The following is a 13,651-nucleotide window of genomic DNA, read 5'->3' on the forward strand; positions in this document are numbered from 1 at the left end:
AATACGGATATCATCAACAATCTAAATATCAAATTTCAGAATTATATCTCTATCTCTTCATCCAATACCAATTATAGTAAAATTCAGTATTTTTCGTACAATTAAAGTATGCTTTTCGGAAACCATCTCCTTATCATATATAACCCATCTTCGAACTTTTCCTGCCTGCACACAAATGGCAGATCGGTGCACAATTTTAGCTTATTATCTTTACACGTTTCGACGCATGACGTGGTTACAATAGACAGACGTATGGGTAGGGCTAAATCGTCTTAGAATATTACGTTGATCAAGAATTCTGTATTCTTTATAGTATGAAGGGTATATCATAGTATGAAGGGTATATCAAGTTTGTCATTCCGCTTGTAACACATCGAAATATACATTTTAGACCCCACAAAATGTACCGATCAGCATAAAATTCCATGTCGATTTAGCGATGTCCGTCTGTGGAAATCACTGTAGCTTCCGAACGAAAGGAAGTAGGTTAATAGTGTGTTACTCAAATGTATATTATGTCTGTAGGACTTTTGATACTGATTTTGGTTATTTTGGAGATTTAAGCGACATAATTCACCAGAAATGTTTCAAATTTAATAATTGAAGTTCGTAATGGATGCTACAGCCTATGACAGAAAATTGTCCGTGCAGGTCCACGTCTTCGTATAGCCCCCATGTAATGATACATCCCGATATTCGATAGTTTGTTGATTTAGCGACAATGTTCACCAGAATTGTTCCAAATTTAGTATTTGAAGTTCGTAATGGATAATACAGCCTCTGACGGAAAATTGTCTGTTCAGGTCCACGTTTTCGTATAGCCCCCATATAATGGTACCTCCCTATATTCGGTATTTCGATGGTTTTAGCTACATTATTCACCTAATTTTTTCTTCAAGCTTCGTCGTATATGTCCTAATATAACAGCATTCAGTATTTTTACGATTTTAAAAGAATTTTTAATGGATTTTATTTTATTTTACTTTTTTTTTTTATTGTCAAATTCGTTCCAAATCGTGGAGGGTATTCAAAGTTCGGCCCTGCTACAGCTTTTTACTTGTTTAAGTATAAAAGTATTATTTTGATGAGTTACAATCGAAAAGACGAACTTAATATACCCTCCATACCATGTATGGGGTAGGGCATAAAAAGTTAGCATATTTAGCATATTTTACAAAACAACTAAAAATCTTTCTTACCATCCATTTAACACAATCCAAGCATCCCATTTGTGAGGCGGCATGTATCGGAGCCATGCCATCGCGGGCCCGTACATATAATGAGCCGCCAGCTTCTAATACCAGAAATTTAAGAACCTCCAAATGACCCTCTTGTGCTGCCAGGTAGACTGGTGTGACATCATTGTCCATTTGCGTATTGGCGCTGTAAAGATGAAGCAGAAGCAGAGGAAAAAACCAACAAATTAATACAACATAAAAACTGATTTGAAAAAGGAAATACACATAAAAAACGTTACGACGGAACAATTAACGGTGGCTAAGATTGTTGAGTGTTGCATGAGATCGATCGTTGGATTTAAAACAAGTTGTGTGTCGCACAACAACTTATTTGTTTAATTACCGATGTTGTTGCAGCAAATTATTTGGTTTCACAGATATTTCATGTTTTTCGATAACGGCTAAGAAAACCAAAAAAAAAAAAAAAAAACAACAAGAACTGCAATGTCAACAGGTTTGTCATTTTTGGATAACATCTGGCAGCCATATTTAACCACCATTGTTGTGCTTTTTCTTAGATTTTTGTGTTCTAATTGTTATAGTTTAAAACATTTTTGTGTTTCCATTTTTGTTTTCGTGTTTGGAAAACTGCAACGACAACCACGCATCACCAACATCTGCCAACAACTGGTTGCCTAGTTGGTTACCCTCGTTGGATGCTGATCTATCTGTGCTGCGTGTGTGTGTTTGTGTTTATCTCTCTGTTGCATTCAATGTTCCGTTGGAGTTCTACATTTTCTGCAGGATGCATTTAGAAAGTAAAGTCGTGGTTGGCATTTTCATTTGGGGTAACGGTATTGCCAATGAAAGTTTGTCTGACTTTATCGCATAAATCGTTTGAATGTTATTTCCATATAAAAATAATGCATATGGATGTGAAGCGAGTTTGTTTCCTAAGTCTTTTGTTTTTTTGGGGGGGATAAACTTGTTTGCAGTTTATTTTGGGGGAAATTATGTCGTTGTATTTTTTTTTTTTTTTTGTTCCTACATTTGCTTTTGTCATTGTAAGGATCTTGAATGGATTTTTTCAAAATAGAGTCATATCCAAGAATAAATTTATTGGAAATATAACATGGCAAGTCACACAAAAACCAAGTCTAAGCTAAGGTGGGGATATTTGGTCTGTTAAGAATATTTTGGTAGAAAAGTTATTTTGGCATTTAAAGACATTATTCAAGAATCGCCAGTTCCAGAGATTCCTTGTTACCAAACACTGCAGCACCGGAATGTAGTATTCTACATTGTAACCAAAGATTTAAATTGATAATAAAACCAGTAAAGAAAGTCCTAAAGTCGGGCGGGGCCGATTTTATGATACCCTACACCACTTTGCTAATTTAGTTAAGCTCCACATAACAAGTAAAAGTTTTTATGGGAGAATTCAATCATACACCCTATGATTATAATTATAAATTAAAATTTAAAGGACTAAATACGCCGAAGCATTTGTATCTTTTAAGTTCGGACTTGTATTGCCCATTTGGTGCAAAATTAATTCTAAATCAGATAAAGATATATATGGGAGCTAAATCCAAATCTGAACCGATCTCGATAAAATTAAGCAAAGGTATTTCTGAGCTGTATTTGATATATTTCCCCAAATATTGTTGTTACAGAGTGCATATTACGGCTGCGGAGGACAAAAATAACAAATCGGATGAACAATATTTATGGGAGCTATAGCTATATCTGAACCGATTTCCATCAAATTTGGCATGTTTATTTTTAGGCCTAATTTGGTTGCATGTGCAAAATTCCATACTATTCAGGCTGATATTACACGTTTGGTGCACAATAAAAAGCAAATCGGACGAAGATATATATGGGAGCTATATCTAAATTTTTACCGATTATCTCCAATTTCAATAGGGTTCGTCCTTGAGCCAAACAAATGTCGTTTGGAAAATTTCATCTCAATCGGATAATAAATGCGACCTGCATTTTGTTCACAAAAATACACGGACAGACGGACGGACGGACGGACGGACGGACTGACATGCATAAATCAACTCAGAAAGTGATTCTATGCAGATCATCAAAAGGAACTATGGGTCTATCTCGTTTCCTTTTGCCTGTTACAAACAAATGCACAAAGACATAATATCCTGACCACCTTGTGGTGTAGGGTATAAACATCACAATTTCCTGAAATAAAACTTTGATACGAATCATATATGACCATGTTTTTCAATTTTAAAAAAGTACGGAAAAGTTAATTCGGATTGAGGATATATATACAGGGCGAGGTAAAAAAAACTGCAACAAAGTCAAACTCTATAATTTTAACATTTTCCTTTCTAAATGTTATTGAATGAAAGCAAAAAATGTCGGAAACAGCATCAACTTTTAGAATAACTTTATATTTGTTCGAATTGGTCACCTTCGGCACGGCCTTCAAACGGCAAATGAAACCGTCACACGCTGCCCGACTGTTGCTCTGCGACATTTTGGCCTATTCCCGGCCACCCTCTTGCTTGAGGTGATCGACACTTTGTTATTTTTTAGTGCCAACCTTGCTTTCCAAAATACTCCAGACACAATAGTCCAACGGATTGGTATCCGGAGATTGGAGATTTTGGTGGCCATTGAGCGCTGGAAATGAAGCGAGCAACCTCATTTTGTAACCATTCTTGGGTGGCGCGTGCTGAGTGCGATGGTGCTGAGTCCTGTTGGAATGTCCAAGGTCTGCGGCCAAAATGTTTGCGTGCCCAAGGCTGTAATAAACATTACAGAATATTTTCGCCATAATATTCGGCATTTATTCTGATGCCACGGTCGATTAATACAAGCGGAGAGCGACCATAGGCTGTTGTGACGGCCCACGACCGGAGCTTGAGTTCTGGTGGCCAAACGAAGGTGCACATTTTCAGCTGACCACTTTGACAAGTAAACACGATCAATTTGTTTGTTTACAAATTGCTGGACAACGGAGAAAACCAAAATTCGGCAGTTCACCACATTCGGCCAAGCGAAGCAACTTATTAGCTCTTTTGAGTCTATTTTCCTTCTGTTGCGGTGTAAGTTTTTGCACGTTTTGGAATTTCAATGGCTTTACCCCGTGCTCATTTTTCAATATTTGCCATTTTTCGGCCACTGCGACGCGAGTTTCGATCAAGTCGTTTCTTTCCTTTTCTATGACGTCGGGCTACGCTATCAGTATCACGGTAACGAGCGATGATACGAGACACAAAAGATTTATTCACATTTAAATGCTGGAGTGCTCTAACGATAGCCACTTGTGGTTTTCCAGCCTAATATAAAGAAATCACACTATCACGCTTGAATTCCATCACGAATAACTTTTTTTCTGGAAAATTCTCCCCAAAATGCTTTTGTACGCTTGAAAAAAACATTATGAGCAGTCACTGGAATAATTTTAACAGCTGTCGGACCGTTGGCTTCGAAATGACAGCAGTCTGAAATTGGTTGCAGTTTTTTCATCTCACACTGTATGAAATTTTCGTATTTTTACATAAAATTTATGGTATATTTTACCCGCTAAATATTGTCTAAATATTACCAGCTCTAAACTCTAGCTCGATTCTAAGTTCCGCGTCGATTGGTCTATATTTGCGACCTGTAGAACAACTGAAAAATCAGGAAATTTTTCAGTTTTTGGTTAATTTTAAGACCTAAATATTATGCCTTCATCGCCTTCTATTCTGACCCATCCATTTCCAATTTCGTGAGGATAGGGTTTGCAAATTAACATAGACAGACGGGCGGTCGGACATACATAGCTAGATCAGCTCAACTCGGCAAGAGATATAGTTTCCAATGTCGGGGACCAATATTTCGACGTGTTAAATAATTTTTGGGCCAATCAAAATTATAATAACCCCAACACATAGTATGTAAAATAGAATAACGGTAAAGTGAAATATAACTACTAAAAAAATGCCTTTTTTCTTTTTTTTGTCGATTCTTATTGACCAGGCGACATGTCCGTGTAATAATAATGGGTTATAAGTAGTTAAAATTATGAAACTTGAAAAGGAATCACATTATTTGTTAACCGAGTTTTTTTCTGGGCAGAACTACAAAAACTCAAAATTACACATATTTGATATAATAAATATACAAAATATGAGTATTCCAGGTAGTATCCCTTGTGGGTGTTGGTGTACAATTGCACAAATAGGTCCACGTCTTCGTGTAGTCCTCATATAACGGTAACTCCGTATATTTGTTATTTTTATGATCTTAGCAGCATTTTCAACGGATATCTATTTCTGAAAATTTGCAAATTTCATCCAAATGGAAGAGGATATTCAAAGTTCGGCCCAGCCGAACTTACCTCTTTTTTACTTATTTCTACTTCGTTTTGTTAAAACAAGTGGTTTATGTCTTCGCTAATTAATTTGAATTTATCAGAATAGACCTCCCATTATCATAATATCAGTATTAAGAAAATTTTTTGTTAGCTCAAATTTCCAAAATATCCAGTTTCATGACAAATTTAATGATTTAACTGCTTCGTCTGGGCGTTTTTATTAATAGTCAATGAATAGTTTTTTTTTAACATATAAAAATAGAACATATAAAAATAGCAAACACTGAATGGGAAAATAACAATACATGGTTTTCAGCAAATGCCGATATAATTTTATTGTCTGTATATCAATCAGATCAAATTTAGCGTAGCTTCATTAAAATAGCAGCCATTGTGAAAACCCCGTTCAATTCAGGACCCAATATTTAACTACTTCATTGACATTTAGTTTTAAATAAAAATGTATAATCTACAAAATATGCGGAAATTATCTCACCTAACAACATTACGGCGATTATTTTGCTCCTTGCGGACACCGCTTAAATGTGTCTCTTTGGCATTGTCCCCCTCATCCTGTTCGTCCAATGGATCATCCATTATTTCAGCTAAATCCGATAGATCGTCGCTCGAAGATCGCCGTAAATTGCCAATATTATCGGCGATATTATTCGATGAACTACCGCCGATTTCATTGATCATCGAACAGATATCGGAATTTGATTTACTTTTTGTTTTGCCGCGACGATATGAGGCCAGGCTGGTGGTCATTCTGCCGAGCAGACCTTTTTTGACGCTGATTGTTGAAAAATAACTGAGTAGATGTACATATGAAAAGAGCACACGCCCACACAGATACGCAGAGAGAGAGAGATAAATGAGAATACAAATGGAAATATGAATATGTGGTTGAATGAGTGATGAGAACTGTTTGTTCTGGGAGAATATTGAAATGTTGCAAGGAAGGAAAGGAAGAAAACCAAATTTTTGAAATTCTTTTCGAAAATTGAAAAACATTACAAATATATGGAGAGAAAGTAGGCTTTGTGGTCCATTGGAATTTTTCTTAGATTTTTGAAAACCTCAAGAGAGGAATAGAGAATACTGAAGGGCTAGACTTAATACGCACGTTGATCCATTTTATGCGTAAAATATTATCGTTAAAACAACAACAAGTAGTGGAATACTGGAACTCCTTTTCTGAGTTACAGAAAAAAATCGGTAAAAATTAAATGCTTATAATTTCGGTTATTAACGAAATTTGTCGGCAATTTAGCGACGAAGTTAAAGTAGTCACTATCGGCCTACCGATACATACAAATATTGTCAATTTTTATTACTTTTTATACGGAGGGTATATTAAGTATATATGGAGGGTATATTAAGTTTGTCATTTCGTTTGTAACACCTCGAAATATACATTTAAGACCCCACAAAGTCCGCTCGTCTGTGGAAATCACTCTAGCTTCCGAACGAAATAGAGTTGATTGATAAAATTTTACTCAAATGTGTACCATGTCTGCAGGAGTTTTGGTATTAAAATTGGGTTATGTAGGTCCAAGTCCACGCTCCCATATAACGGTAACCCATGATATTCGGTATTTTTATGATTTTAGCGACATTATTCACAGGAATCGTTTCAAATTTGGTATATGAAATTCTTAATGGATACTTCTGCCTAAGACAGAAAATTGTCTGTGCAGGTCTACGTCCTCGTATAGCCCGCATATAAGGGTACCCCCGATATTCGGTGATGAATTTAGCGACATTATTCACCGGAATTGTTTAAAATTTGGTGTTTGAGGTTCGTAATGGATACTTCGGCCCAAGACAGAAAATTGTATGTGAAGGTCCACGTCTTCGTATAGCCCCCATATAACGATACCTCCCTATATTCGGAATTTTGATGGTTTTAGCTACATTATTGACCGGAATTGTTTCAAATTTGGTATTTGCAGTTCGTAACTGATGCTACAGCCTATGACAGAAAATTGTCTGTGCAGGTCCACGTCTTCGTATATCCCCCCATATAATGGTACCTCCCGATATTCGGTATTTTGATGATTTTAGCGACATAATTCACCGGAATTGTTTCAAATTTGGTATTTGAAATTCGTAATGGATACTTCGGCCCAAGAAAGAAAATTGTATGTGCAGGTCCACGTCTTCGTATAGCCCCCATATAACGATACCTCCCTATATTCGGAATTTTGATGATTTTAGCGACATAATTCGCCAGATATGTTTTAAATTTGGTATTTGAAGTTCGTAATGGATACTTTAGCCTAAGACAGAAAATTGTCTGTGCAGGTCCACGTCTTCGTATAGCCCCCCTATATAACGATACCTCCCTATATTCGGAATTTTGATTTTCACCGATTTTTTTTTATTCAAGTTTCGCATTTGAATATTGTAATGGTTTATGACAAAAATTGCCACGTCGTCGTATAGACCCTAATATAACGGCTACATTCGGAATTTTTAAGATATTAACAGAATTTTTTTAACAGATTTTATTATTATTTTTTTTTTTTGGAAATTGCCAAAATGGTGGAGTTTATTAAAAAAGATCGGTCTAGCCGAACTTACAGCTTTTTTAAAAAATTTTGCTTTTTACAGTTACCAATTTTTGTCGGTAACTCAAAAAAATGAGTTAGAGAATCCCACTTCAGATAGAGACTTTCATTATCGTCAATATTTGGTTGTTGCTTTATCGCCTAATTTTTAATACTTAAAATGACTCAACGTATGTATTCTATTTAGCCCATAAGGGTTAGGGGCCAGAATTAGAAGAGCTTTGGTGTGATGAAAAAAATGTGTATAAATCGGAGAAAGAAATTCTCATCGGAAACTGCTGTGCCATCGACAATTGGTGATATTGAAATGAAATTAAACGGAAATTAAAGTTCAAGGTGCATTGAGTGATTAAACAGTTTGAGAGTTATTGCTTTAGTTTTTAGTTGATTTATAACATTGGTGCACTGATAGTTTTGAAATCATAATTTTGTTAAATCTTTTCTAAGTTTTTTGATTTTGTTATTATTTTATTTAAAACAAAAAAATATGCCATACAAGTTTCACTTTCCACTACCTTTTCTAATTTTTCTTGTGATTTATTTCTGTTAACACTTTGTCAAGATTGTTTTTGGTTGGTATTAAAAACTCTTTTCTAATATTTTATTTATTCTTTATAAATTACTGTCGAAAAAAATACTTTTAATTATTATGTTAATTTTTCCAACACATTCAGCTTAACCGCTATTTTGCCAACGAAATTTCACTTTTATTTAACACAAAAACTTTTTAAAATCTTCTTTGTTTTTTTCTCCTTTTTGTTGCTTATTCTTTCCATTCAAACGCTTTAGATTTGTGGTATTCTTTTAAAACGTGGTTTTTAACCTCCGGTTAATAACTGTTTTGTTTTAAACTAATTGATGAGCTTTGAGGTTCTCTTCATTATCAAAATTTCGATTTGAGAAATTTAATGACTCAATTTTAGTTTTTTTTTTTTTAATAAATCACATATCGACGCCTTTAGAAATAAAACGGATTGATAGCAAATTATTTGATTTAATTATAATTATTATTAAAATTTATATGGATTTTCATGCTCTACACTAAGAGAATGTAGACATATAACACCTCGAAATATATATATTCTTGATCAGCATAAAATTCTTCCGTCTGTGGAAATCGCTCTAGCTTCCGAACGAAATGAAGTAGGTTGATAAAATTTTACTCAATTGTGTATTATGTCTGCAGGACTTTTGGTATTGAAAATGGGTCATGTAGGTCCACGTTTTGGTACAGCCCCCAGACATTATTAACCGGAATTGCTTCAAATTTGGTGTTTGAAATTTCATAATGAATACTACAGCCTAAGACAGAAAATTGTCTGTGCAGGTCCACGTCTTCGTATACCTCTCGATATTCGGTATTTTGATGATTTTAGCTACATTATTGCCGAATTTTTTTATTCGAGTTTCGCATTTGAATACTGTAATAGTTTATGACAATAGTTGCCTATACAGGTCCACGTCGTCGTATAGGACCTAATATAACGGCTTCATTCGGTATTTTAAGATTTTAACAGAATTTTTAACAGATTTTATTTTATTTTATTTATTTATTTTTTTTTTTTTTGAAAATTTCCAAAATCGTTGTACATGGTGGAGGGTATTCAAAGATCGGCACGGCATCGGATTATTAGGGGGTTGTCTATGAAAAATGTGATAAAGTGAGGTACCAGATATATTGTCCCGAAGTATTCCATTTTCATACTTTATCTAATACAGATAAAAATATTGGTATGGGCAAAACTACAAGCAAATAGAACATTTATATCCAATTTTATGGGAAATCAAAAATTCCGATAAATTCCATATTCATTTCATGTTGTAAAGAATCGCTAACTTGTTTCGCAAGTTATGACAGAACAAATTGTGACCCTTTGTGGGTGAGGTACACGAAAGGGTTAGCAGATATATTTCTTCTTCACAACAGATCTTGTGTTAGCAAAAATGCTTGTATGTGTAAAAGTTGAAGAGAGGTGGGTGCTTGATTCGTTTTCTTTGAGCGTTATGATTTTCAAAATTTTGAACCCTATGTGGGGCAGGTAGCAAAGGAAATGGTCCGATTTCTATCATCTTTATAACAGATTTTGTGTTTATGGAAATATTGAGATGCACCCTGTCTGGAATCGAATCGGATGTTGATTTCGCTTTTTATGAACTTCATGGATATTAAAAATTTTTTAGCGTTTGTGGGGAAGGTACCAGATGGAGTGGATCGATATATTCAGTCTTACTGCCACATCTTGGTTTCATATAAATAGTAGGATGTGTGAAATTGTAAGACAATCGGACTCTTACTTCATATGTTTTACGAGTTATAATTATTAAAAATTTTGACCCTTTGTGGGAGAGGCACTTGATTGAATGGACCAATATTATCCATTTAGGCACGAGACCTAGAACTCACAGAAATATTAGGATTTGGAAAAAGTATATTATTTCTTTCTTTTTGTGCAGAAAGTTTTTTTTTGCAAATTTCGACCATTTGTGGGGGAGGAGTGGAGAAGGAGTGGACCGATTTTGCCCATCTTAACACCAGACCTTGGGTTAATATAAATATTGGGATATGTGAAATTCATCACATTTTATGAGAGTTGTAATTATTCAAAATTTTGACCATTTGTGGGGGAAGTACGTGATGAAGTGTTCCGATATTGTCCATTTTCACACCTGACCTACCACTGACGTAAACATTAGGATTTGCAAAGTTGGAGCAAAATCGGATTATCCTTTCTCTTTCTGTGCAAAAAATATATTTTATGAAAATTTCGACCTTTTGTGAGGAAGGTACCATAAGGAGTGGACCGATATTGCCCATCTCTGAACTCGATCTAAGTTTGACAAACATTTTACGATGTACCCAGTTTGAACCAAATCGGACACTCCCTACGAGAGTTATTGTGGGCACCAGCCAGCCAGACAGACGGACGGACATCGCTAGATCGACTCCGAATGTTCTGAAACGGATTTGGTCCAAAGAGACCTAGGGTCTAAACCCGTTATTTTGACTAGGCACGTTTTGACCGTATCAAATTGTATATATAAGGTAGCCATATGTCTGAGGGTATAAAAATTAAGCATTTATTCATGAGATGCACGCCGAAGTGTATGCCAAAATTGGACTAAGTGGATAGTCGCGGTCAACATTTACATGAAATGATCTTCAAACATTTAATTATATGGACCTTAAAATAAATTCAAATAAAGAATATATATATATATATATTTTTTTTTGAGGAGAAAATTTACTGTAGCTCTTAAAAATCACCCCCTGTTTGTGTCACTTGCGGATACGTCAAATATCAAAATATCAGTTCGTAAGGATTTTGTCTGACATGGGATTTTCTCTATTAAATATACTAAATATTATTTTATAATATTTTTCAAAAACATTGGAGAGGATATCAGTTTAAGAGCGCCAACGATTTCTTTTCTATAAATGACTTGTCCTGTAAACTACAGCGGAAGGCTTACAAGGGTACTCTTCCAAGGCTCAGGGGTATACTTTAAATGTTTCTGTATAAAGAAGACGGTTTAAGAGATCTTGATGATCTTCAAAATGTATTCTTTCTAAAGAAGGAGCTTTGAAAAATCTTGACTCCAAATTAGGTCTTAGGGCGTTTCATTCTTAAGGAAGGGCTGAGCCTTCCAAAAAAATCCGTTTAAAAGGTAATACCTTTTCAAAATCCCTTTGTAAGGCATTTTCTTTAAGAATAATTCTGCCTTAAGAAAATATGAAGTGTCTTCTTTGTATAGAAACCATTTTAGAAGCTCTTCCCCTGGTAGAAGCCCTTTAGACCTTAAGGCCTATTATTGACCTTTGAAAGACCTTTCGCAACAAGAAGTCTTTTCAAGGGGTTTTAGTCTCCTAATGTATATTTGGAAGGACATTTTTTTCATTTTGAAGATCTTGTGGGTATAAAGGTCTTCTGTCTCGAAGGAATGAACCCTAGGGGAGAATTTCTATTTTTCTCCCTATAGAAGGTCCTTAAATATTATTTTTTTAATCTGGAGTAATCCTTTGTAATGGGTTTGGATATCCGAATGAAATCCTTTTATATAACCTAAAGCTAAAGAGCATTTTGTTAAAATTTCGTGTCCATAGAGATTTCCTGCTAAATAAGCCTTGATAGAGTTCCCATCCACATATTATATTTTAAAATATTTGTTAAAGATCAGCAACATCAAGATCGACCCTTACAAAAGCCAGTTGTCAAAAAAAAATCCTTTCCACTATCCATTTACGATCTTTTCAAAAGGGCTGTCCACTTTGTTTTTAGTCAGAAATATTAATAAAACAATCTATTTATAAAACTTTATCCCAAGGTTTCACATAATCAGATTGAATCGACTGCTTTATATTTATAAGCCAATCTCCTTCTCCTTAAAAAACTTGTTGGATTTGCGAAAAGTCGCACTCTGTTTAAAACCTGCCAAATTTCTTTCTTTTTTTATCCACAATTAAAAATCCATTTTGCACACACACACACATTCACACATATTATAATTGCTCCTAATTACTCTCAATAATTAGATAACTTCAATTTATTAATCAAATCAAATGGAATTTCTTGTATTTTTGTCAAAATTTCAGCTACCGACGACAACTGACTTTCTTTTCAACCGTTACCACAGCGTCAATGAGAATTCCGAAGCGTAAGCCGAAAGAAAAAAATCGAAACCGAGACAAGAACCGTTAGCAACAAAACGCTCGCATTGACTGTGTTATGATCTGGATTTTCAATCGACCAGTCGAAAAGTGAAGACAGTTTTGGGTGAAAATGGTGGCAGTAGATGAAAAACGAAAAGTAAAAAAAAAACTATTTCAAAATGATCTACAATGACGCGTAGAAAAGCTAGTATGGCGGGCTAAATGGCTGGCTGGCTGGCTGGTTGGTGGTATTGACTTGGTGGAAAATTCGCCAACAAAATACTTTTCTCTTTTTATTCAGTCTATTTTACCGTTACACGAATTGCCCGAATTGCAGGCAGCCAGGCTGACTAGCTAGTTGCTTAGTTTACCCAGCTTGTCTGCGAGGATCCTCAATTCAAGTTAAACACGTAAAATATCAAGTTTTGATTTTCTTTGCGTTTAATCTGATTTTTTGTTTGCCGTTTTTCCACAGATGATGACTGATTTCAAGTTTATTGCCAATATAGCGAGCGAGGGTAAACACTGTTGCCATTGAGGGATTTTTATTTTGGTCACAAAACAAAAAAAATGGTCGTAATAACAACATAAAAGAATACTTCTAAAACTAGAAGAGAATTAAATTTTCCGGGAGATCCTCTTTATGTAGAAACTTCCGTGAAATCCTTTATACATAGAAGACCTTTTGAAGGTCCCCTCCCTCATTTAAGACCTCCTAAAGGTCGCTATACATAGAAGGCCTCCTATAGGTACCCTATACATAGAAGACCTCCTGAAGGCCCTCTATATATTTCCTTGAGGATATGGTCCTCTATTCATAGCCGACCTTCTAAAGACCCTCTATACGTAGAAGACTTATTATTAAAGAAGAGCTCTTGAAGGCCCCCTATAAATAAAATATCTCCTGAAGGTCTCCTAT

At 35.0% G+C, this 13,651-nt stretch overlaps 1 protein-coding gene across 4 annotated transcripts in view; it reads right to left on the reverse strand.

Moving 5' to 3' along the window:
- Positions 1 to 13,651, reverse strand: part of LOC101899134 (homeobox protein 2) — a 237,322-nt gene that overhangs the window by 60,487 nt on the left and 163,184 nt on the right. For 3 of the 4 annotated variants that reach the window (XM_059119127.1, XM_059119126.1, XM_059119128.1), the window contains exon 3: positions 1,200 to 1,383. In XM_059119127.1, coding sequence (XP_058975110.1) covers positions 1,200 to 1,383 — 184 coding nt within the window. Of the gene's footprint in view, positions 1 to 1,199; positions 1,384 to 6,007; positions 6,319 to 13,651 lie in introns of those variants that run through there. The other variant, XM_059119129.1, reaches the window with a different exon arrangement.

This window comes from Musca domestica, unplaced genomic scaffold (genome assembly GCF_030504385.1).
Source record: "Musca domestica strain aabys unplaced genomic scaffold, Musca_domestica.polishedcontigs.V.1.1 14, whole genome shotgun sequence".
Lineage (NCBI taxonomy): Eukaryota > Metazoa > Arthropoda > Insecta > Diptera > Muscidae > Musca > Musca domestica.